At 34.7% G+C, this 27,223-nt stretch overlaps 1 protein-coding gene across 1 annotated transcript in view; it reads right to left on the bottom strand.

Moving 5' to 3' along the window:
- Nucleotides 1-27,223, bottom strand: part of ZBBX (zinc finger B-box domain containing) — a 110,393-nt gene that overhangs the window by 42,546 nt on the left and 40,624 nt on the right. Inside the window, 3 exon segments of the mRNA XM_064590345.1 lie at nt 2,692-2,809; nt 7,470-7,644; nt 12,699-12,857. Coding sequence (XP_064446415.1) covers nt 2,692-2,809; nt 7,470-7,644; nt 12,699-12,857 — 452 coding nt within the window.

Genomic DNA, 27,223 nt, shown 5'->3' with positions numbered 1-27,223 from the left:
ATCATACATTGAATCTTATCCATATCTGATTTAGATGATATTTAGATGAGACTTTGGAGTTTAGACTTGAGTTGATAGCTAGAAGTGAAACTTTGGGGGCTCTTAGGATGGAATGAATATATTTTGCATGTGAGAGATTCATGAACCTTACAGGGGCTAGGGACGAAAGTTCTGTTCGGAATGGTTCATATGTTGCAATCCTAATCCCAAAGTGATAGTATGAGGTGAGCCTTTGGGAGGTGATGGGGTCATGAGGATAGAGCCCTCATGAATGGGATTAGTGCCCTTATAAAAGAGACCTGAGAGAGCTCCCTTGCCCCTTCTACCATGTGAGGACGTGGTAATAAGATGTCCATCTGTGAACCAAGCTAGCTCTCTCCAGACACCAAATCTGCTGGCACCTTTATCTTGGACTTCCCATCCTTAAAAATTGAAACATGAATGCTTGTGCTCATAAGCTACCTGGTCTATGGTACTCTGTGTAACAGCCCAAGACATGATTTACAGAGGGAAAAGAGTGAGTGTGCAGTGGAGAAACTCGGTGAGTACCACATTAACCACGGGCTCAACATTAACACCCTGGTAATAACATATACGGACAGGATGATCCTGTGATACCACACAGAGAAGGGCACATCCATCCTCTCTGCATTATCCTTCCTCAAAATGCACAACCTCAATCTAATTATGAAAAAGAAAAAAAAAAAAAAAAAACAGACAGATCCAAGTTGAGTATGTTCTATAAAACACCTGGCAAGTACTCTTGAAAGATGTCAGGGTCTGGAAAAACAAGGAAAGACTGAGGAAGTGTAATGGATAAGGAGCTATGATTAAAAAAAAAAAAAAAAAGGATGCGTGGGTGGCTCAGATGGTTAAGCGTCTGCCTTCGGCTCAGGTCATGAACTCAGGGTACTGGGATCGAGCCCTGCATCGGGCTCCCTGCCTGGCAGAGAGCCTGCTTCTCCCTCTCCCTCTACTGTTGCCCCTGCTTGTGCTCTCTTGCTCTCTCTGTCAAATAAATAAATAAAATCTTAAAAAAAAAAAAAAAAAAAAAAGACAATGTGGGATCCTGGATTGGATCCTGAAGTGGAATAAGGACAACAGTGGAAAAACTGGTGAAATCCAAATAAAGTCTGTAGTTTAATTAATAATATTGTACCAATGTTAACTTCTTGGTTTTGATACATGCACTATGGTTATGTAAGATGTTGCCATTATGGAAAGCTGAATGTGTGATACTTGGGAAATCTTAATACTGTTTTACAACTCCTCAGGTATGCCTTATTTCAAAATTAAAAAAAAAAAAAACTTAAATCTGCCACATGAAAAACAGTTAAAGGGGCACAGGAGTAGATAGTAACCTGTGAAACAGAAGCTTCAAGGGAGATATGAGGGCTGACTTCAAAAATCTGAAGGAATGCCATGGAGAGGAAGAATTCAATTTGCCCTATATTGGCTTAATTGGTAAGAGTTGAGACCATGTTTAGAAACCAGTCAGACACAAATTACAGCTCACTGGGAGATATTACAGCAGGCAGAAAGTTCCAGAGATGGAATGGGCCATCTCAGGGGATAGTTTTATATGACTGAAGGTGAAGCAAGGGCTTGATGACAATTCCTCAGGTACATTCTAGACAGGTCCTCTGGCACATTGTTCCTCAAAGTGCAGTTCAGAAACCAGAATTACCCACACTAAGTATCAGCTGGGAGCTGTTAGAAATTCAGAAATGCAGAGTGTCAGGTCCCACCCAGACCTACTGAAGAAGAATCTGTATTTTTTGTTGTTGGTGGTGGTGGTTTTTTTTGAATTTTTTTTTATTCTTATGTTAATCCCCATACATTACATCATTAGTTTTAGATGAAGTGTTCCATGATTCATTGTTTGTGCACAACACCCAGTGCTCCATGCAGAATGTGCCGTCCTCAATACCCACCACCAGGCTAACCCATCCTCCCACCCCCCTCCCCTCTAGAACCCTCACTTTGTTTTTCAGAGTCCATCGTCTCTCATGGTTCGTCTACCCCTCCGAAGAATCTGTATTTTGCCAGTGATTCACAGGCACAACAAAGTGTAAGCAGTGCTGCTACAGGGCAAAGTGAGCCTTTAAAGGTACCTCCCAATACAGATCCTATTTGATCATAAAATTGTGAATGACACTAACATGTACTCAGTCATAATTCTGGTCTGATATTTAATAGTTTAACTGTTAAACAATTTATGAAATGGCACATCTAATGATATAGTCTTTGAATAAAATAATTGAATACTATTAATAAAACTGTACTATTAAAGGTCTAATTAACTTAAAAGTAGATTCTGAAAAGTACAGCCTCAAAAGTTTATGCTAATGTAAAAAGAATGAGAGCAATACCTTTCCAAAGTAATCTTTCATTTATTGCATTATTTTTGCTATCATTCTTAAATTCTATACCATATTTGTGCCTTTTTCTCACATACACATTTGCATTTCTCCTAGCAAACTCTAAATTAATGGTGCATCACATACATAAATAAAATTTAAATTCTTATTAGAACAGTAGAAGCCTCACAGGGATTTAATATTGCTTTAAAATTATTTATGCAAATGTGAAACACACATATAAAATTGCTACAAAAAAGCATGTCACACAAGCCAGGAACATAAATAGCTTTTATATTTCTTATTAATAATGCAAAATTTCAGAAAATACCTTCTGTGTTTTTTAAGCCATAATTTTTCCATATAGGATAGACTGTCTTCTTTAAATTCAATATTGAGTGGTTCTCTCCAAATTTTCAGATTAGTTTGTACTTCACATTCTTCCGAGTCTATAAAAATAAATATAAAGTGCAGAATTAATGTAAACTTATCTATAAATTACATCTCTCAAAATACAAAACTCACCATTTTTGAAGCAAATATGCTTTGATATTTATGTATGCAATCAATAGTTCTAGGTTTAATTAATGCAAAAGTGTTAAATATTAGTGATTTATTAAATGGCTATATAGACAGTTTTCTTCAATAATCCCTTGAAATGAAAGAATCCTATGATTCATAAGATTTTTAAAAGCAACCAATTCTTTTCAATGATAAATACAAACAGATTCACTATATATTCTATAAATGCACACACACATAAAGGTATGTATCATAGCCACTGACAATAATATTTACATATTATGGGAAACAGAAAATAAATAACTCAGAATGGCACCTGGAGGAAACAACTGTCCTCATGAATTTATATCTACATGGCAATTCACTTCCCGATGCTTAAGATGTTTCTGAAGTACTACTAAATTAAAACCACTATTCAGAGATATTTAAAACTGACAGAGATTTCCGGGAAAAAAAAAACAGTGTAAATCCAGGATTACCAGTCTCTCCACCTTGGATACTATCCCTCTCTCCAAACTGACCATCACAGGAGGAGAAAAACTGCTGAAGGAGAAGAAAGGGAGGTAGTAAAGAAGAGAAAAATTATTTTAGAAGACTGAAACTAGAGGATAGTTCCAACTTTATACCACACAGCCTTAAATGAATAGCTTCCAGAACAGCCAAATGCTGGCAATAGAAAGAAACCAAAAGAATCTCAGTCACACTACCCCTATTCTTCCCAAAATGTGGAGCTGTGTCAAAGAAAGCAATTGGAGGAAGTTCTCAGAAACACCTCCAGAATGCACTAAACTGAAAGAACAGGAGTTAAGGATGTGAGCAAAAGGAGATCCCTCCACTGTGGGTCCTCCTTTCCAGTGCAAAACAAAATATTTCTTGATAGGAAAGCTGAAACTAAAAATGGGGACTCACTTTTTTCTCCGTCTAGTCATAAAGCACAGCCACTCTGCTTGAGAGATAACCCCCAGATCTATCAGGTGATGAGGAGGAAGAAGGTAAAGCAGCTGGCCTGTGATTCACTCTTCTCTCGTTACCAATGGTACATCCCCAGGAAATAAAGATGGCAGGTGACCTGGGTTAATTTGCTTGTGAATATGTTAAAACTGGACCTTCTGGCAAATAGATTAATGATATTAATGGAAGCAGACTCTTACCTGTTTAATGCATTTCACAGGATAGCCCTTATTTATAATTGCTTATAGAAAACAAATCTAGGACACATGGATCTATGAAACATGTCTACCTGCAAAGTGCCACACAAGCTACATAACTTAGGTTTCGGTTTGCTCCCTTGTCTCATGGGTCTCTGGCTCCCTTTTGTGAGAATTTGTGTGAGATGCCCCAGTATTCATACTGATGGGATGGTAGGTGTTTTTCTCAATAGACAGTGCCAAAGTCTTAAGGTAAAGATATGTTTTGATGTGTTTGAGGAGGTGTTGGAGGAACAGCCAGGCAGTCAGTGTAGCTGAAACAGAACAAGCCAGGAGGCGAATAACAGGAGGTGAGATCACAGAGATAATGGACTTCAAATTCCATTGAACCTTCTAGGCCATTGTAAGTACTTGCCTTTCACACTGAAGGAAATGAGCCTTTGGAGTTCACTTGAAATGAAATCAAGTTAGAAATCAAAAACAGAGGGGCGCCTCGGTGGCTTAAGCATCTGCCTTCAGCTCAGGTCATGATTCCAAGTCCTGGGGTTGAGCACTGTGTGTCAGGCTACCTCCTCAGTGGGGAGTCTGCTTCTCCCTCTCCCTCCCCCTTTACCCATCCCCCTACTCATGCTCTCTGTCAAATAAAAAAATAAAATCTTTAAAAAGAAAAAAAAAAAGAAACCAGTAACAGAAATAACTAGAAAACTTGAAAATTCAAATCATGTTACTAAGCTAAATGGCCAAGAAGCATATAAGAAGATACTCAATATCATTTGTAATGAGTTACACAAAGTAAATAGGCCATTTCATCTCTATCAGAGCAGAAAAAATTTTAAAATCTGACAAAGCATTGATGACAATGGGAGGCAACCAAACCTCTTGTCTACTGCAGGTGGGAGTATAAACTAATACAAATACTTTGGTAAATAATTCAGTTTTATCTAGTATAGTCAAAGACATACACAGCCTATGACCCAGCTATTCCACACCCAGGAAAAGACATTCTAGATATGTGTGCATATGAGTACCGGAGACCTATACAAAAATATTCATACGAGCATTGTTTGTAATGGCAAAATGGGAATCAACCTCCAAACCCATCAACATTTAAACAGGTAAATGGTGGTATTTGCATATAACAGAAGACTATTAAGCAGTTAAAAATGAATAAAATACAACTATGTACATCTTCATGGGTAAATCTCAGTATAATAGTGAGTGAAATTGGTTGCAGAAGAATACATACACTAGCTTTCCACTTACATAATGTTCAAATACATGCCAATTTAACAACATATTGTTTGGAGATAAACACATGCAGTAAGCTACAAGGAAATTTTTTAAACAATGAAAAAATACAGAATCTAGGTTAGTGACAATCTCCTAGAGAGGGGGAAAGAAGAGAGAGATCAGGTGCTTACTGCTTTGTTTTTCCCCAGAATCCATACAAATTTTGTAAATGTTCTTTTGTATCTACTTAATATGTTAGGAAAAGAAAAATACTGACAAAAATATACATATGGTACACACATAGTCATATATATGTAATACTTTGGGGCAAAAAAAATCACATATTATCTCAACAGAAGTCCTCATCTTAATTATTTCTCTTCAGCAACCACTGACACAACATTTCTACATTTAAAAATTTATTTTAAGGTAATTGTACAAGTACACAAAGAGCTAAAATGGTCATTATAACTTATTTTACCATATCGAGAATTAGAAACAAAATATCCATCAATAAAATTCTGATTAAGTAAATCATGGCATACAGAGTATTATGCAACAGTTACAAATGATGATATATACCTGTATTTATATGGAAAGTTGTCGATGACAGAATCTAAGCAAAAATGTTACAAATAGCTTGTATAGTGTCACTCCATTTACGCTTGTGTTTGTGCAACTGTGTCTATTGAAAAACATGTACCAACACATTAACACTGATTATCTCTAGATGGTTGAATTAGGTTATTTTCATTTTCTTCTTGGTTAACTTTTTGTTACACAAAATCATGTAAAATAATCATTATATTATTCTTATAATATAGTTATCTCCACTATGAAAAACAAATTTTTTTCTTCTCTGACCTTATTTGATTTATCAAATCAGCCCCTTTACTATTTTAAACACTATGTCTTTCAAAGTAGACAATCAAAAGGTATTTTTATAGACGATTTTTCCCTTTCAGAGTAGAAAAGTAAAAAATACATCAAAATTTGAAGGTTCAAATAAAAAGCACATATAACAACATAGTCAATGAGAATTATATTAAGATACATGCTACAAAGAGAGTATATAAATAAAATCTTGGAAATATTAATGAAACTGATGTAACATGAACAAAGGTAAGGAAAAATATTTCAAAGAGAACATTATTTAGTAAAAAATCCAATTCCAATTGGAAGATGGCATGTGATACCTTGACATTAGGAATCATACTGTTATAAAGAATGAATAATCAGGAGAGTTCCTGCGCTGGAAAAAAATGAAGTAAAATAATAAAATTGGATGCTGTCAATAAAGATACATGATTGAAATTTATTATCTCACATTTTATTTTCAGTGAAAAGCAATTGGAAGTCTCTACAAGATTCTGAGTAATAAAATTAATAAATCAAATAGTTTTTGTTGTTTTTTTTTAAAGATTTTATTTATTTATTTGACAGAGAGAGACACAGGGAGAGAGGGAATACAAGCAGGGGGAATGGGAGAGGGAGAAGCAGGCTTCCCGCAGAGCAGAGAGCCCGATGCGGGGCTCGATCCCAGGATCCTGGGATCATGACCTGAGCTGAAGGCAGACGCTTAATGACTGAGCCACCCAGGTGCCCCAATCAAATAGTTTTAAAAGGATGATATTCCTCAAGAGATTCTGGGAAATGTAAAGCAGAGACAGTATGTGCCTCAGTCATCCAATCTTCAATGTCTAGAATATGGGTGCAAAAATCATCAAGGAAAAGTAAAAACAAGAAATATCCCTTCGGACAGGAAAAAAAAAAAATCAATTCTCCCCCTTAAGTTCATAGCAGTCCTTGAACTGGATTTTTTCAAGACACAAAAAAGTTCTTTACTTTTCTATCTCATAGATCCTCTTGCTTTATGTATAAATACAGTTCAATAAAGGAACAGTTGTCCTGACAAAAATTTTCTGCCAGGAGCGGGGGAGCTGAAAGCATCCAATTCTCCATTCATTTGACAGTCCGAATTTACACTGGAGACAAACACAAATCTCCCCCAGTGCTCAAGTCAGGGTTCTATAAATATTAAACCACTTACCCCTGGTTGTACAGTGAATGCTCCTTTGAGGGGTTACAGCAAACTGTTATCCTAATGCTAACAGTTTTTGAACACTGCATTTATATTCACAGAGAATGGAGATAAATAAAATAAATTTGGCTTCATTTTATAACATTCATTTTATAAAAATGGCTGTACCTGCTTTTGCTGCATGTAAGTTCTGTTTCTCGTTGTCATCTTGATGTCCAGTTCTCCGTTGATTTAAAGCTTCCTGAAAGGACTGGGCAGAAGCTTCTTCATCAAATGACCCTTCACAGAGGAGCCTATCTTTTGGATTTGAACACTCTGCTCTTTTTGTGGTTGGAACTTCTACCTAAACCAATTAAAAGTGCATCTAAGTGTGCTTTACTAAATTTCCCATATCTTAAAATACAGGTAGCATTAATTATTAGGCATTTTGAATCATACACTACTTTTTAACTTAAAAGTGGAATGTTTTAAATTTGTACTTACGCATATGCTTTACTGATTTCTTTAAAACCGTATCAACAATTAGAAATGGTCACTTCAAAAATTATTAAAACTAGAACCTGCATGACTGAGGATTTATCATCATGTTATTCACCAGTGTTCCCCAGGGGAAGTGGCAATAGTTGTGAATCTAATCCCCCTACTTCTCCAATCTGCTCAGCAGAGAGAGCAGGGTTTTTTGTTGTTGTTGTTGTTGTTTTAATATTTGAATCTGATCATGTCACTCCTATGTTCAAAACCCTCCAATGACTCTATGAAACCCCCAGTTCCTACTAGGACCTACAAGGCCCTACAGACCTTGTACTCCCCTATCTTTTTACTTCACTTCCTTCAATTCCCCTCTTGTTCACTGGGCTCCAGCCAAATTTACATTCTTGTAGTGCTGGGAGCCCACGAAGCACATTCTCACACGAGGGCCCTGCACTAGCAATATCCAATACCTGAAGTGACCCTCCTCCATATTTTCACATAGCTACTCCATTCATTTCAGGTGGTCTGTGTACAACCGTCATCTACTCAGAGAGTAGGTCATGACCCCACAAATATAGCCCCTTTACCCCCCACCTTCCATTCCCTTACCTGCTATATTTTTCTCCGAATAACATCTCTGTAAATTTACTCTATGTGTTTATTTGTGTATTGCCTGTCTCTCCCCATTAGAACGTAATGAGATCAGGGGTTTTGTCTTTTTCCTCAGTGCCAAGAGCAGCACCTGGCACAAAGTAGGTGCTCATTAAAAGTTAGCTGAATAAATGAACAAATTAATTAATGCATATGAAGCAGCGCATGCTTCTTGGCATAACGATAGGAGGAAAGGATGAATTCAGTACAAAATATAGATCCACTGTGAACGCACAGAAGAAAATAAAGGTAGGATTTGGCAGTTATCCACTAGATCAGAGAAAACGGCCAAATTAGGAAAATAAAGCAAAATAAAGTCCACACCAATGCTGAATTAGCGATGTGGATTTACCTACACTGATCAAATTGATAAATCTCCATTGTGTATCTTCTAGATACAAAAGTAGAATCCTCTATGTTGACCCCTTAATTGCAAAATAAACAGGCAGACTGTTAGAGTACAATTGAGAAAAGAGCATTAAATATGTGTGCAAAATTTTGAATATAAACAAAAGCATCTGGGAATGTGAAGTCACTGGGCCAGCTGCTGGCCACAGAAACATAGGTTTAAAAGTCCACAATAGGAACAGGTGCAAGAAACAGGTTATTTAACGCAGATAAACAAGAATTCTATGGGTAAAAAGTGGCAGGGACAGTATTACAGAGAGAGGGAATGGTATATATGCTAAAACATGGAGTCAAACAGCACAGTGGCATGGAGCCCTTAGTAGTTTGCACTGCAATCATGAAAAGTGGGATATGAGAAAATATAAAGGGTAAAAGATAATCTGGGCCCGATCATGAAGGATACTGCCCACCATACAGAGGAAATTAGACTTACACATAATGGAAACTCAAAGCCACTGAAGGCTCCTATACAGTAGTGTGGGAGAAAAAGAAATTAAGGAATAGTGAGTTTGGATGCAAAGACACCAGTTAAAACATTACAGCTAACTGCTAATATCTAACAACATTACAAACGCATGACGTATACACGCACAAGGTATATGCATACATGTATGCAAAACAATATTTTTCAAAATTACTCTTTATACTCTAGTTTGTACTGGCAAAAGATTGAAATAAAGTAAATGTTGGTCAGTGGAAATTTCAAATTTTCAAATTTAAATTTTTATATTTTAAAGTCATTTCATATCTAATAAATAGGGTGTTTTATAACCACTACATAGAATGAGAAGGCTATAGAATGTACTTATATGAATATCAAAACTATTGTTAAGTATAAAAAGCATATTTGCAGAGCAGCGTTTAATATTAACATTTGTGTAAAGAAATACATACATACAAAACTGGAATTATTATTGACTTCTAGAAAGGGAGAGAATGAAATCCACGTTCTGTGTTATGAACCTTTTGCACTTCAAGAAAAAGCTAATTTCCATATTTGGAAGAGCAATAAGGATAGAAGGGACCAAATATTCAAGCTAGTTTTTAGACAGTAGACTGCATGAGACATGGTAACTAACTGGATGTGCAGAGGAAGAAGAGAAAGGACTACAGAAAATAACGATTCTTGGCTCACCTGAAAAGCAAGAAGATAGGCTGTCACCAACAGTGACATCTATAGGTTTTAGAGGAGAGGTAGATTTGGTTTGAAAATACTAAGCTTTAGGGGCACCTGGATGGCTCAGTCAGTTAAGTGGCCAACTCTTGTTTTGGCTCAGGTCATGATCTCAAGGTCATGGAATCGAACCCCATGTTGGGCTCTGCACTGCATGGAGCCTGCTTAAGATTTTCTCTCTCCCTCTCCCTTTGTCCTTCCCCCTCCACTCATGCTCTCTCTCAAAAGAAGAAAGAACGAAAGAAAGAAAGAAAAAGAAAGAAAGAAAGAAAGAAAGAAAGAAAGAAAGAAAGAAAGAAAGAAAGGAAGGAAGGAAGGAAGGAAGGAAGGAAGGAAGGAAGGAAGGAAGGAAGGAAGAAAGGAAGAAAAAAGAAAGAAGGAAGAAGAGAGAAGAAAAAGAAGAAGAAAGAAAGAATGAAAGAAAAAGAAAGAAGAAAGAAAGAAGAAAAGAAAAGAAAAGAAAAGAAAAGAAAAGAAAAGAAAAGAAGAAAATGCTGAGTTTGTGGGAAGGTATTTATAGGTATCCAGTAATCAACATGATGTGTGTATGTATGTATGCTGCACTGATGAAGAAACACTGAAAACTCAGTGCTTAATACAAAATGGTTTAAGTATGCAGCGATTCCAGCAGGTCTCCAGAGTAGCTCCTTTCCAACCAATGAATCAGAGATATAAAACATCTGCCTTTATAGCTATGCTTTTGGAATACTTGGCTTCCTCACAGCAGTGGCAGGATAGGGAAAGTCAGAGGACTGGACATTGGCTTTTAAATGTTTGAGCCCAGAACTGTCATATGCCACTTCCACTCAGAGCCTAACATGACTCTACCCGGTTCTGAAAGGAATAGGAAATTTGAAAGAGCACATGGAATCCAGTGGATAATATTCATTATCCTTCTAAGCCACATGATATCCCCATTTTCTAGAAGAAAGGATACATTTTAACAAACTCACCCAGTGCTTCTGATGCTTACTTATTACAGTTGGAGAGCCACTGCTCTTTGGCACTGAATACAGGTGCTCACCTAAGGGTTGATAGCAGTGACATCCAACAAGAATATTCACACCACAGTGACTTAGCAGTTGTTAAAACCACTGGACCTGTGGACCCACCCAAAGAGAGGCTGAATTTGGTCATGTGTGTTTCTTTAATGATTTTCCAGTTGGTTCTGATGTGCACTCCTGGATAAAACCACTGAATTAACAGTTTTTAAGTTAGGACAAGAAGTAGAGAGGGTCTATATAGCATATACAGTCACCTATGGGGACAAAAGGCAGCATTTATTGTAGGGATTAAAAGCACAGGCAAAGATGTAAGCTTTCTAGTAGGGCTAGTTACTAAATTCCTCTCTGCCCTTGTCATCTGTTAAATAGAGTAATAATAATGTGAAACTTATATGGTTATTGTGATTATTGGACATGATAAGGCAATTAAGGATTAAGCACAATGCCTAGTGTTAGGTGTTTAACAAGTGTTAGCTGTTAATTTATCACTATTTTCATTGATAAGATAAATTAGATAAAATGGCAGGCAGGAAGGAGAAACCCTTAAAACCACAGCCTCTGTATAGCAGCTAAAAGCAAATAATTTGGAGTCATAAAGTCTGGGTTCAAATCTAAGTTTCATTCATACCTTGGGCAATTTATAAAAACTGATCTTTGTCACTAATTTTCTCATCTGGAAAAGGAAGAGAAAAATTAAGAGAGGACCGAAAGAGATAATACATGTAAAATATGTAGGACCATGTCTGGCACAGAGTCAGTTTTCAACACATTATTATTATAATAATGAGGCCATAACTCATTCAGGGATTCTTCACAATCACCCTTAACAGGTCCATTAGAAAGTGAAATCCATGTAAAAACACTGGCTTTCCTGAACAATTGAAGCATAGTTTCTTTGCTGGAAAGAGGTCCTACGAGCATAATCCATGTTTTCTTCTTTGCTCCGTGAGCATGGGTTAGGAACTCAAGAAACTGAAGTTCAAGCTTGACCCTGTCACCAAGTAACAAGTTGTGTGACTTCAGTCAAGTTTGTTACTATTTCTGAACTACAGTGGAAAGGTGAGTGGCATCTAAAAGAATGAGGATTAATTACATAGATCAAAATTCGAGGAAGCTTGTCTCTTGCTAAAGAATCCATACAACAAGTCTATTACAAAATATAGACATGAGCTGATGAAAGCTTATCTAGCACATCTTGGGATCAGTAGTCAATCTGAATAACGACCAGAATTTGGTGTAAATCCAATTTTAAATAACTGTAAAATTGCCTGTCACCTAAAACAAAAAAACAAAACAAAACAAAAACTTGGCAAGGTTTTGTATTTTTAGCCTCTCTGAAATTCTGACTAAAATAAAATTGTTATATTGCATTGTGTTAATTTTTTTTCTTGTTTCTCCCAAATATTCATTCATTTCCTGAAATGGTAGCAATGCCCAGAAAACAACATGGTCAAACAATCATTCACACACACACACAAAAAAAAACAGTCTTCAGTGGAATCAAAGCAGTCTCCTTAAAAGGATTTTTACAGTCAAGATGTTTTTGAGTCATAAAAAATAAAATTCAAATATTAAACAACAATGTGATAAAATAATCTATAAAACTCTATAGCTCTAGTTAAGTCTATGAATGACAGTCTCCATGGTCATGTATGACAGAAAATGTCTACTCTATTTTCCTTAGCTTACCCCAGAGTTGCTCCCCTGTAGAAGAAAAGATTTGGGTTTATTCTGACTTTTACTAATCTCTTTTGTAGAATGATTATCCCCTCTGGGTTCATCTGGATTAACTTCCTTGATAAACCGATGGGCAACATCCAATACATTGGATAATATTTGAGATTTTGCCTGTGAAAAAAGAAACAAAATATTTCTAAAAAGACTAATATGTCAGTCTAAGTAACTTAGATACATTAAATCATATTTTTATTATTCTATGATTACTAAAATCCAATACATTTTATTTAATATTTCAAAATACAAATTGACATTTATATCAACCAACATAATAGTGATAGCTGCCAGCTATCGAGGAGCTGGTTTGGTCTCATACTACCCCAAGCATCTTAAAAACATATTTAATCTTCAAGTCAACTCGAAAGCATTACTATTTTTGTCTCTGTTATAAGGATAAAGAAATGAAAGCTCTGATGGTTTAAATAACTTATGCCTGGTCACATGGTGAGTGGGTGGCAGAACTGGGAAATCACCCCAGGTGTGTATAATTCTAATGACTCATAGCCTTTCCACTATGTTAACCCCAAATAGATAGATGTGTTATTTTTGTACAACATAGCTAAAGAACTAAATATAGCTGATCTAGTATGAGCCTGAATAAGCAGTAATGAGTATCCTTGATGATAGAACATCTTTAGAAAGCATTAACTATTCAAAAGTGCACATCAGGAAGTGCCTCTTACCTGTAGGTTCCTAGTAAACTCCAAGTTGTTCCTCATTTAGTATCTTTGCTCATGAGTTTCACTTACCAGGGAAGCCTTCCCTCCTCTACCATTTTCTTTGCCTGGCAGACTCCTACTTCTCCTTCTAGATTCATCCCAAATTACTCCCACAGGTGTGTAGGAACCTTTCTTTGTCCTCTTCACGCTGGCTGTGTGAGGGGCCCATCCTCTGTACCCTCTTCATACCCAAATTAGATCTTTAGTAGCCCATACAATATTGATTGTACATCACCTTTTGGTGTCTATCTATTCCTTTTTTTTTTTTAAGTCTAGAAGCTTTATTGATACTTTGCTTTTACAGTTCACCATATAAGTTCAAATAAGTTAAAAATCTTGTCTTCTTAAATCTTTCTATGGCTACCATAGTGCCTGGCATATAACATATGGTAAAAATAAGGTGGTGGGGAGGGAGAGGAAGAACTGAAGAATTAAATGACTGAGAAAAAGAATTCAAAAAACCTCTCCGCGTGCCTTCAGAGTAGCTGAAAAGGAAAAGGCAACTCTTGGAAAGGGCCTGTTCTTTGAGGGGTCTCCTATCAGCAACTATTCTGATCTGCCCTAGGACTCTGCAGGATTCTGGGTCCCATTTGAGCTTGAACCAAACAACCTACAGGGTGAAACTCTGAAAACCTGATATAAGAAAGACAAGCAGTAAGTCGTACTCCTTTAGCAAATGTCCTCAAGACAGAGAATAACTTCAGCAGGGATTAGAAATAATTATTTTGTACTTTCTCATGGAAATATTCATATTTTTAAATTTTAATCTAGTTACCTAAATAACTAGATTACACTGAAACTTGTTACACTGATCTGTTAAGATTCACTGCAACCTCATTCTGGAATAAACCAGTGAAGATCAAATTAATTAGTATTATTTCATGCTGAATTAATGAATTATCTACGAAAAATGACTAATGTGATCTATGCACATTTATATATATATATATATATGTATGCACAGATATCAGTGATATCTGCTTTAAATTTTCCCAGTGATCTATATAATCTATATATCATTATTTCTATATCTATAACCTATATAATCGTTATTTTTAAGAGAAATTCAAGCCAATGGTAATGCTTTACCAAAACAAATATTTTTTTTTTAAACAGAGTAGTCCAATATAAGCCTGATTTTAAATTCCCTAGAGTAGAGATCTATTGATTTCTAAGGTGGTTAGAAGGTCTAGTTTCCATTTTACACATTCTTAAAAGTAGTAAAAACAACAGTATTAATTTTTCATAAAATTATCAAGATAGAATTATTATTCAAATACATGTTGACTTACATAACACAAATCAAAGATTATTCCTGTCCTAAAATGAATTCTGCTATCAATGTTCCAATTAATTGTTACAACATTTTTAGGTAGCATTTTAACAGACTCTGAAATGGCACACACACAAAAATGATTCCATTTTTAAATTTACTGCTAAAATATATGATAAACATCATGGATAATTAATAAAATGAAATGTTATAACTGAATATCTTAAAGTTCTATTAATTTGGTATAAACAAAATGCCAATAAATGGGAATTTTCTTTCCTTAAACATCTTCCATTTAAATATTACTTTTCTTAAATTTTTTTTTAATTTAAAAAATATTACTTTTCTCAGTTGTAAGAATGTAAATACATTTTTCTTATTCTTAAAATAAGCATGCAAGGAAAGGGACAGATACTATGATCCCCATTACATAGACAAGGAAACTCAAGCTCATAAAGCTTAGGTCAAAGTCAGATGGATACAAAATATTGCAGCTTGAGTTAGAACCAAGATCTTCCTTCTCTCAGCCTAATTCCTTTTCCCTACTGAATTACACTAATATAGATAATGTGTTTTACTTTTGATTTCCTGAGACTTAAAATATATTAAATTTTATCTCCATAGATATGAACATTTTTCCTTCCTTTACAAAAAAATTGTAATTATATATACAATTAATTATATATATAATTGCTTATGCAGAGATTATATTGTTTAGTTTTTGTTTCTAACTATTCTGCTTATTTTCATGTTTTACTAGGCACTAGCAAATTGAAAGGAGAAACAGATTCTCCTTTTACTTGTCTCATCTACTGCCTGGTGAGGAGGCAAGTGAACTTTGCAAAAACAAAACAATTTTCCTTCCTTTACAAAAAAAAATGTAATTATATATATAACTAATTATATATATAATTGCTTATGCAGAGATTACATTGTTTAGTTTTGTTTCTAACTTATTCTGCTTATTTTCATGTTTGACTAGGCACTAGCAAATTGAAGGGAGAAACAGATTCTCCTTTTACTTGTCTCATCTACTACCTGGTGGGGAGGCAAGTGAACTTTGCAAAAACAAAACTTCTGAACAACAAAATTAAAAGTATTCTATAAGAGTAAAATTCTAGAACACACTTAAAATATCTCTCTCTTAATTAAGAGGTATAAAATTTAACAAAATCATTAAGATTAGAAATTTACCACACTACTATAACTTACTATTTTAAAATACTTATAAGTTCCTAGGTATGTGAAAAATATATCATTTATGTGTTAATGATTTGCAACTTCCTATTCTCCAGATCCAATCTCCCATGCTTATTCCAGAGAAGAATCTATAATCTGGGTGGAGCTTATGATAGTTCAACAGAATGTGAAAAGTAGTAATGAATTTTACTTCTACTGGCAAGGTGGTAAGAAACTACCCCTTTTCCTGTTCAGCAAGCTTGCTAGATGGATGTACAGTGACCGTGGAAGTAACACATCTAAGATGGTGGTGCTACACATTAAAGTCCCCAAATCAAGAGGGAAGGAGATGTTTAAAACAGAGATGTCTTAGGAACATCCATGTTGAAATCTAGGTGAGTAAAAATTAAACTTTTACTGTTTTAAGCCAATGATATTTGGGGGTTCTTCTTCTACTTCAGCAAGCATTACCCTAATATATAGCCTCATATTTGGAACTATTCCTAACTGGATATTCTGTTTCACTGAGGGGAAAAAAATGTTTTAAGGGCATTTCCTATTAAAAACACACATAAACATATTATTATTTCTATGCCTTGCCAAAGTTTTCCTCTCTACCTGGAAAGGGTAGCTTTCCTGTTATAATTCTATTTATCATTTTAGGCCCAGATCAAGTGTTATCCAGTTCTAATGTATCTCAATGGCATTATAAAAAATAGCTCAGAAGGGCAAATTATTTAATCTCTCTGAAACAAGTTTTCTTCTTCAACTAACTGCACCAAAATTTACATATTTTCTTTTTTGCTGTTGTTTTGTTTTATGTGGCCTTATAATTCCTTGCTTACATCAGTACTAGAGCTTTGCTCCTCAATGTGTAATCTATATATCAGCAGCAGCAGCATCAACTGGAAACTTGTTAAAAATACAAAATCTCGGGGCGCCGGGGTGGCTCAGTCGTTAAGTGTCTGCCTTCGGCTCAGGTCATGATCCCAGGATCCTGGGATCAAGCCCCGCATCAGGCTCCCTGCTCTGCGGGAGGCCTGCTTCTCCCTCTCCCACTCCTCCTGCTTGTGTTCCCTCTCTCGCTGTGTCTCTCTTTGTCAAATAAATAAATAAAATCTTTAAAAAAAAAATACAAAATCTCAGGTCCCACTCAGAACCACTGAATCAGAATCTGCAGCTTACCATGTAATTTGAATGTTCATTAAGGTTTAAGAATCATGTGTCATACCGTTCAGTTTCATTACAATTGGTTGAATACATCTGTCTTCCCTTTCATGATTATGAATTCCTTGAGAGAGGGGACCATGCCTTATTCTAATTTATCCATGTTTTTTATCACCTTCTTTTGCCTCTCCTCCCTGCAGCCCTATCCTTCACACTTTGCAACTAGAACATTGCTTGACACTGGTTAAGTACTTGACAAATGTTGGTTGAATCAAATATCACTGACTTACTGACATAAAGATGTGGTATATATATACAATGGAATATTATGCAGCCATCAAAAGGAATGAGATCTTGCCATTTGTAACGACGTGGATGAAACTGGAGGGTATTATGTTGAGCGAAATAAGTCAAACAGAGAAAGACATGTATCATATGATCTCACTGATATGAGGAATTCTTAATCGCAGGAAACAAACTGAGGGTTGCTGGAGTGGGGGGTGGGGTGGGAGGGATGGGGTGACTGGATGATAGACACTGGGGAGGGTATGTGCTCTGGTAAGCACTGTGAATTGTGCAAGACTGTTGAATCTCAGATCTGTACCTCTGAAACAAATAATGCAATATATGTTAAAAAAAAAAAAAAAGAAGAAGAAGAAGAAGAAGAAGGTAGCAGGAGGGGAAGAATGAAGTGGGGGAAATCAGAGGGGTAGACGAACCATGAGAGATGATGGACTCTGAAAAACAAACTGAGGGTTCTAGAGGGGAGGGGGGTGGGAGGATGGGTTGGAACACTACATCTAAAACCATGATGTAATGTATGGGGATTAACATAAGAATAAAAAATAATAATAATAAAAAAAACAAAATAAAATAAAAATAAAAATTCTATTTAAACATTCCTTCCCTATACCCAAGCTATCTAAGTCAGTATCAACACAGACAGGACCAATGGCATTGTTAATAATAGCATAAAAGGGAAAATCACTTACCTTTCTAAGCCTATAAAATGAAGACAATATCTACCTTACAGAGATGTTGTGAAAAATATACATCCTGTATGAAAATCACCTACCAAATTGATGACACAAAGCACTGCATCCAAATGGTTGCTACCATTTTATCTATATCACAATATACTTCTCTGTAAGTAAGAGAAATAGTTCAAATATCCCAAAAATAGGATTCCTATTCAATTCAGTAGACAGAGGTACGACATCTGACTATGGTATAGAGAAAACATCAGTAAATAATTCTATCCCCATAAAACAAATGTTAGACTGGATAAATTTTTAAAAAATATTTCAGGGCTCTGAAATCAACCAAAAGCTAACAAGAAGTTGAGAAGTATTTACTCAAGAAAAATGACTATGACATTACTGAAGAGCAGCAAAAATCTATGGCTCTTTCTTAGATCTCCTTTCCCAAGTTGGTCAATGTTACTAGGGCAAGACTGAACAAGGAGTGTACTTGATTGCTGGCAGAGGGCAGAATCTTAAAATTATAGTGGCATTATCAGTGAACTAGCAAATTTGGTTATAAATGAATGGGGAAAATGTACAGCTATGACAGCCTGAGGCTTTGGTCCCAATTAGGGTGAGCAGTGGACTAGTCAAAACATTTAATGGGATGATTCTGAAAAGGAGAGAGTTATAGAGGGGCTGCTTAAAAAATGGAAATCATAAAAATGAACCAAATGAAAATTCTTGATTATAACCTAAATAGATTATGAAATATTTGAAATGGAAAAAAAATTCAGTGTACTTGAAGAAAGAGATAAATTATCTAATTTGAAAAGTAAAAAGTAAAAGTTTAAAGAAAGTGAAAACAGCCTTACAGACCTACAGGACCACATCAAGCATCTCACATACATTTAGTGAGAGTATCAGAGAGAAATGAGAAGAAAAATATATATGAAAAAAAGATGGTTCCAAACTTAAAAATTATTACTTTAGAAATCCAAGAAGCTCAACAAGCCCCAAGAAAGATAAATATAATATACAGAGATCCATACCAAGACAACTCATAACCAAACTACTGAAAGTCAAAGATAAACAGAAAATCTTGAAAGGAATGAGAAAAATTACTCATCACATATAAGAAAGAGCACATAAATATGAATAACAAACTGATTTTGTATCTGAAAAAAATTGAGACCAAAAAGCAATAGAATGACACAAAGTGCTAAAAGGAAAAAACTGCCAAAAATAAATCTATATTAGGAAAACTGTCCTTCAAAAATGAAATCAAACATAAAGATACTCCCAAATAGATAAAGTAAGAGATAATTCATTACCAGTAGATCGGCCTTAACAAGTACTAAAGAAAGGTTTTAAAGCTGAAAGGTATTAAATCCACCAGAAGGGAGAGCCTGGGTGGCTCAGTCTGCTAAGCATCGGCCTTCTGCTCGGGTCATGATCCCAGAATCGAGCCCCACATCGGGCTCCCTGCTCCGTGGGGAGCCTTGCTTCTCCCTCTCCCTCTGCCTGCCATTCCTCCCTGCTGGTGCTTGCTCTCTATCAAATAAATAAATAAAATCTTAAAAATACATACATACATACATACATACATACATAAATAAAATCCACCAGAAGAAAGATAGATCCCCAGAAACATAAATATATGGGTAAAAATAAAAGATATTTAAATATTTTGTTTTCTTTTTAATTTCTTTTAAAAACATAAAGCTATATATAGCAATAACATTGACACTATATTGTGGATTTATAACATTGATATATAATATATAACCTACACAAAGGAATGGAGAGAAAATAGAGTTAAAATAAAGCCAAGTTATAATATTTTACCACAGTCAGTATTAATGTGAAGTAAAGTGTTATAAGATGTATATTGTAATACCTAAAACAACCACTAAATAAATATGTGCATACACATGCGTGTGCACTCATACACACACACCCAAAAAAGTAATTTCAATTGAATGATAAAAAAAATCTTTAACACAAAAGAAAGCAGTAAGGAAGGAAAAAAGAAACAAAAAAGATAAGGCATAGGAAAAACAAATAGCAACATGGAAGATGTAAATCCAATTACATCATTAATTACATTAAATATGAATGGACTAAACCCACCAATCGAGACAGAAATTGTCAGACTTGGTAAAAAAAATAAAAAGCAAAAAAACCCTGCAAGACCCAAATATATGCTGTTGATAAGAGTCTGACTTTAGATCCAAAGACAAATAGGTTAAAAGTAAAAAGATGAAAAATATATATCTTGAAATTAATAATCCTAAGAATGTTGGAGGGGCTATATTAATAAGACAAAAAAAATAGGAAGAAGAGGAATATTTTATAATAATGAGTCAATATAAAAGGAAGCTATAGTTATATTTATGATCAATTATATCTATAACAATTACGTATGTAACAACAGAACCGCAAAATATTTCAATCCCTTCCTCAGAAATTAATGAAACAGCTAGGCAGAAAGTCAGTAAGGATTTAAAAAACTTGAAAACCACCATGAAGTAATTTAATCTAAGAGACAAAGAACCCTTGACCTCACAACAACAGAATATGAATTCTTTTCAAGCTCATATGGGACATTCTTTAAGATAGAATATATGCTGAAGTGCTAGGCCAAAAACAAACAAACAAACAAACAAAAAGGTAGACTATATGCTCCACATAAAATAAGTATTAATAAATTTGTAGGAATTGAAATCACAGAAAATACATTCTCTGGCCTCAATAACAACAAAAAATTAGAAATCAGCAACAAATAATTTGGGAAATCACAAAATATTTAGAAATTGAGCAACTTGCTCCTAAACAACCTTTGGATAAAAAAATAACTCACAAGGGATATTAGTAAATAATCTTGAATTGATTAGAAAGGAAGCATAACAAATCAAAATATATGATACAGTTAAAGCAGTGGTTAGACTGAAATTTATAGCTTCAAAAGGTTGTTTTGGAAAGGAAGAAGATCTAAAATCAATAATCTAGTCTAATCCTCACTCAAGAAAGTAGGGGAAAAAATCAAAGAAAAGAAGTCCAAAAGTAGGTAGGAATCAGAAAATAAAGATCAGAATCAATGAAATATAACAAAATTTTTTAAAAAATCAATAAAACTAAAATTGGGTTTGTTAAAAAGACTTGAAAATTTATAAACCTTTAGCTAAACTGACGCCAAAAAAGAAGAGTAAAATACAGATTAACAAAATCAATAATGAAAGAAAGAACATCAGTATAGACCTATAGATATTAGAGGATCATAAAGGAATCTAAAAACTTATGCCAATAAATTGGACAACTTAGATTGAATGGATAAATTCGATGAAAAACACAAATCACCTAAACTTACACATGAACTAATAGAAAATTAGAATAGAACAATAAGGTAAAGAAACTGAACTAATAATTCAAAATCTTTCCATGAAAAAAAATTCCAGACTCAGATTGTTTCACTGGTTAAGTCTACCCACTATTTAAGGAAGAAATTATACCAATCTAACACAAACATTTTCAGAAAAAAGAGAAAGAAATACTTCTAAATTCATTTTATGAGGCCAACACAACCCTGACACCAAAGCAGACAAGCACATTCCAGGAAAATAAAACTACAGACTAATATCCCACATGAACTTAGATGCAAAATTCCTTCACAAAATATTAGCAAATCTGTTCCCCCAAAACATAAATTATTAGTCATGACCAAGTGAAATTATATCCAATAATGCATTCTTTTTTTTAAAAAAAGATTTTATTTATTTTTTGAGAGAGAATGAGAGACAGAGAGCACGAGAGGGAAGAGGGCAGAGGGAGAAGCAGACCCCCTGCTGAGCAGGGAGCCCGATGTGGGACTCGATCCCGGGACTCCAGGATCATGACCTGAGCCGAAGGCAGTCGCTTAACCAACTGAGCCACCCAGGCGCCCCTCCAGTAATGCATTCTTAACCGGACATCTAAAAATCAAGTATTGTAAAAAGGCATATTAATAAGAGACAAAACAACATGATCATTTCAATAAAAACAGGGAAAAAGAAGCAGGGAATACAAAGGGACTTCCTCATGGTAAAAGCATCTATGAAAAACCTGTAGCAAACATCACAACTATTGGTAAAAAAGACTAAATGCTTTGCCCTTAATCGGGAACAAGGCCAGGATGTAAACACTTGCCACTTCTATTTAAATTTGACTGGTGGCTCTAGCTAACACAATAAGACAAGAAAAAAAAATTTAAAAGTATCTAGATTAAAAAGGAAGAAGTAAAACTGTTTTTTACTTGTAGAGGATATGATCCTGCATGTAGAAAATCCTAAGGTATCTAAAACAAACAAACAAACAAAAACAGCTACTATAATAAGTGAACTTATCAAGGTCACAAGACTCAAGATCAATACTCAAAAATCAATTTTATATATATATATACACTAGCAATGAACAACCCAAAACTAAAATTAAGAAAAGAAGTACCCACAGTAACTTCAAAAAGAATAAAATACTTATGAAAACATTTAACAAAAAAAGTATATGAATTTAAAACTAAAAAGTATAAAACATTGATGAGATAAATAAGATCTAAATAAATGGAACAAAATCATGTTATAGACTGAAAGACTCAATATTGTTAAGATGGCAATTTTCCCCAAATCCATCTGTATACTACACAAAATCTTTATCAAAATCGCATCAGGATATTTCTTTGTAACAACTGACAAGCTTACCCTATTATGTATATGGACACAATGAGATGTCATCTCACACCCATTAGGATGGCTACTATCAAGCAAACAAAGGATAACAAGTGTTGGTGAGCAGGGGGAGAAATTAGAACCCTTGTGCACTATTAATGGGATTGTAAAATAGTTAAGCTGCAGTTAAAAAAAAAAAGGAATTTCCTCAAAAATTAAAAATAGATTTAACATATGATCTATCAATTCCATTTCTACATACATATTCAAAATAATTGAAAGTGGGCTCTCAAAGAAGTGTCTACATACCCATGCTCATAGAAGAACTGTTCACAGTAGCCAAGAGGTAGAAGTAACCCAAGCATCGATCAAGGTATGAATACATAAACTAAGTGTTCATAAATATGATCCATAAAATAAAAAATTGATAAATTAAGGCTTTGTAAGAACAAACTTAATCTGTGGATGCCATACATTCTATATCAAAATTCCATCAGGTTTTGCATTTCTTTGGGGTTTTTTATAATAATTGACAATCTTATCTTAAAATTTACAGCCTTATTCTAAAATGTATATGGAAATGCAAAAAATCTAGAATTAGTATTTTTTAAATTTCATGTAAAAAGCCAAGCTATCTGGATTAGGAGAAAATATTTGAAAATCATATATCTGATAAGGACTTACATCCAGAATGTATAAAGAATCCTTAAACCTCACTAACACAAAAACAAACCATGCAATTTTTTTTAAAAGGTTTATTTATTTATTTATTTATTTGACAGCGAGAGCAGGAACACAAGCAGGGGGAGTGGGAGAGGGAGAAGCAGGCCTCCCGCAGAGCAGGGAGCCCGATGTGGGGCTCGATCCCAGGACCCTGAGATCATGACCTGAGCCGAAGGCAGACGCTTAACGACTGAGCCACCCAGGCGCCCCTAAAGCATGCAATTTTAAAATGGCCAAAAAATTTGAATCAACATGTCACCAAAGACATACAGATGGCTAATAAGCAAATGAAAAGATGTTCAACATCATTAGTCATTAAAGAAATGCAATTAGAACAACAATGAGTTATTATGACATAGATACTAGAATAGCTATAATGCAAAACACATTTGACAATACTAAGTTTTGGCAAGGATGTGGAGAAAATGAAACCCTCATATGCTGCTGGTGGGAAAGGTAAAATGTTACAGATATTTTAGAACACAGTTTGGTATCTCCTTAGAAAGCTAACAGATATTTACCTTGGGAGTCAACAATTCCATTCCCAGATATTTACCTCAAAGTGATGAAAACAGTCTATACACAAAGATCTGTACACAGATAAATATTCGTAACAGCACTATTCTATAGTGATGCAGGAAGCTACTTATCTATTATTTTTTAGTCCAAATTCCTTTTATGTTTTAGTCCAAACTTCAAAACACCAAAAGCCTAAACAATCTATATATCCATCAGTTGATGACTAGATAAACAAAAGATGATATATCCACACAATGGAATATTATTTAGCATTAATAAGGAATGAACTCCTACAAGGAACATGCAATAATGTGGAAGAACTTTATGGTAAGTGAAAGAAGTCAGACACAAAAGATTGCATAGGAATGATTCCATTTATATGAAATTTTTAGAGAAGATAAATCTATACCAACAGAAAGCAGACCAGTAGTTGCCTGGGGCTAGAAGTGGGAGCAGGGGTTGATTGCAAATAGTACCAGGCAGTTTTTTGTTGTGATGAAAATGTTCTAAAACTCAATTGTGGTGATTGTTGCACGGGTTTGTAAATTTACCTTAAAAAATCATTGAATTGTACACTTACAATGTGAATTCAGTGTGTAAATTAAACCTCAATAAAAAGAGTTTGGACTAAAAAATAAATCAATAGACAATTAGCTTCCTGCCTCACTAGGTCTAACTGCAGCGGAGACTTGTATTAAGGTGCATACTCAGTTTCCCATAATGTCCCCGTCTATGTTATTTCTCCCTGACCCACAGTAGTGCTCCTCTCCGCCAGTCCCACCATGGGAGACACAATCAGTCAACATATTTCTGTCCTCTGGGCCATAGCTCATTGGACAAGAAGTAAGCACTTAGTCTTCATTGAATTCATGAGAACTTAGATTTGGAATCAAGAAAGCAACATTTGTTCTCTCTGTCACTGATGCTCTATAATCTAATTCATAATTTGTTAATTATAAGAAAAGAATAAAGTAGGTACACAGGAAAAAAAAAATAAAGTTGGAAGTGGAAGAAGTCTGCCTTGGTTCTCAAGAGCTTTCCAATTTCCAGTCCTGGTTCTGAATATGACTCAGCTGCATCATCCCTACTCCCATACACCGGAAGACATCTTTGAGGCCTTTAGCAACAAGAAACAATTCTTTGTTCCAAACTAGTGCAAAGAGACCTAACTAATACAAGGATCAGTACTTCCTAACTGGGGCAAAGAAATGTGAAAGTGTGGGAAGGTGTTTTGGGTTTTCACACTCATTGTAGAGCATTACTGATATTTAATGGGTGATAACCAGGTTTAATGAGTATTCTGAAATCTGAGGAATGGTGTAGCTCAAGAAAAAAGTTCCTGCCCAAAATACTCAAGAGCATTCTTACTGAGAAATAGTTACATAGACCTAGCCTTCAATTAGCAACATTTTTTTAAAAATTATAGAAACCCAGTAAAAAATCATAATGCCACATATTAAAAAGTAACAAACAGACATTCCTTCCAATTAATGAGTAGTACTTCACAGGGGTAACCACTATTAACCGTTTGGTATATACCCCTGCAGTCTTTTGTCTCTGCTTAGATGGACACACCTAGATTTGCAACACAAAACATACTATCTTTCACTTAATAGTATACCAACTATCATCTTTAAGTAATAAGTAACCAGTGAACAAGAATGTTAAGGTTGTTACAAAACACTTAAAATAGATACCTATGCATATTAAGTATCAAACACTGTACCTTATCTATTAATAAGATATTATCAAATTTTAAAACTCAGAGATAATTATATTTCCAACTTCTAAATATGAAAATTTATATGTAACAGTACTAATAGGTAGCAACAGAAGGGGGGGGTACTGAAAATGAAGAAAATGACCTGTGCAATTTTCTACATGCTAAAAATGTTTAAAAATCAAACTGAAACAGCCTTCAAGGCAGATAGTAAATCATATATCTCACTGTAGGATAGAAGCTTAAACTAAAGCCAAAGAATGTGATTTACTGTCAGCATTTCCAGATTCTCCCCCCAATCCTTCACTACACTGTGTGATGGTAGGATTTCATCTGGTAACTGTTCTAAATTCTTACCTGAACTTTTTTCTCCCTAGAATGATATTATCTTTCAAATTACACTCTAGAAGAATTCATCACTCTGACAATGTATCATTAATCAAAAGTAAAGAGGGTTGATATTTTATAGCATTTTGGAGTGGATGGCACCTTGTAGAAGTTTAGGTCCAAGAGTAAAAGTTTTAGTTTAGTTAGAAAAACGATATACATGGGCGCCTGGGTGGCTCAGTTGGTTGAGCCACTGCCTTCAGCTCAGGTCATGATCCTGGAGTCCCTGGATCGAGTCCCACATGGGGCTCCCTGCTCTGCAGGGAGTCTGCTTCTCCCTCTGACCCTGCTCTCTCTCATTCTCTCTCTCAAATAAATAAATAAAAAATCTTTAAAAAAAAAACGATATACTTTCTGGTAGTGTCAGTGCTTCAGAACTCTAAATTCCATCATTATCCCAAACCCTGGCTATCCAGCAATAAATATTAATACTCATGTTGACAAAGCCATGCCTCCTTATGTGACCCAGAAGTTTCAACTCAAAGAAATTCACACATAATTTAGACCTATGTTACTTCCTAAATTCAGGAAAAAAAAAAAAATGCTGGAATGTCTCTTTTCATGGTGTTAACTTCCATTGATTTTCCAGTTGCAAAATTTTAGAAGAGATTTATTGCAACCACAGGCTTTTATTAAAACCTATTATTTCATTTGTATTTGATAGGCAAATAGATACAGAAATACACACATATAAACACAGAGAAAAACTGTGTTAAGCAGAACTTAAGAACCATTATGAATTCATTGATTGCAGTGACTGTTGAATATAGGTAGAACTTGGATAGCTGTCAACTATAAAATTATTTCAGAAAGACCAAATTATGCACTAAGGGGAATTTAAAAATTATATATGTTATATGTTATATTATATATATATATATATATATATATATATTTTTTTTTTTTTGGCCTGGCTTTTGAGAAAACACTTTCCTCCCATATTGGGAATATTTCCCACGTACAGCTTGTTCGGGTTTCTTTGATGTGAATTACCTCATATGCAAATGGTAAATAGGGGAATGATGTCAGTAGAATTGTGGTGTTTTATTGATTATTAAGTTTCTCTTTTCCAGCAACTTACTGTTTTGAGACAATCATGGGTAAGCTGTCTCACAATTAAAACCCAAA

Source organism: Mirounga angustirostris, unplaced genomic scaffold (genome assembly GCF_029215605.1).
Source record: "Mirounga angustirostris isolate CCGP_5_RB_7025 unplaced genomic scaffold, mMirAng1.0.hap1 SCAF_1, whole genome shotgun sequence".
Lineage (NCBI taxonomy): Eukaryota > Metazoa > Chordata > Mammalia > Carnivora > Phocidae > Mirounga > Mirounga angustirostris.
Note: the sequence above shows the minus strand (reverse complement) of the source record. Positions and strands in the feature narration are given on the sequence as shown.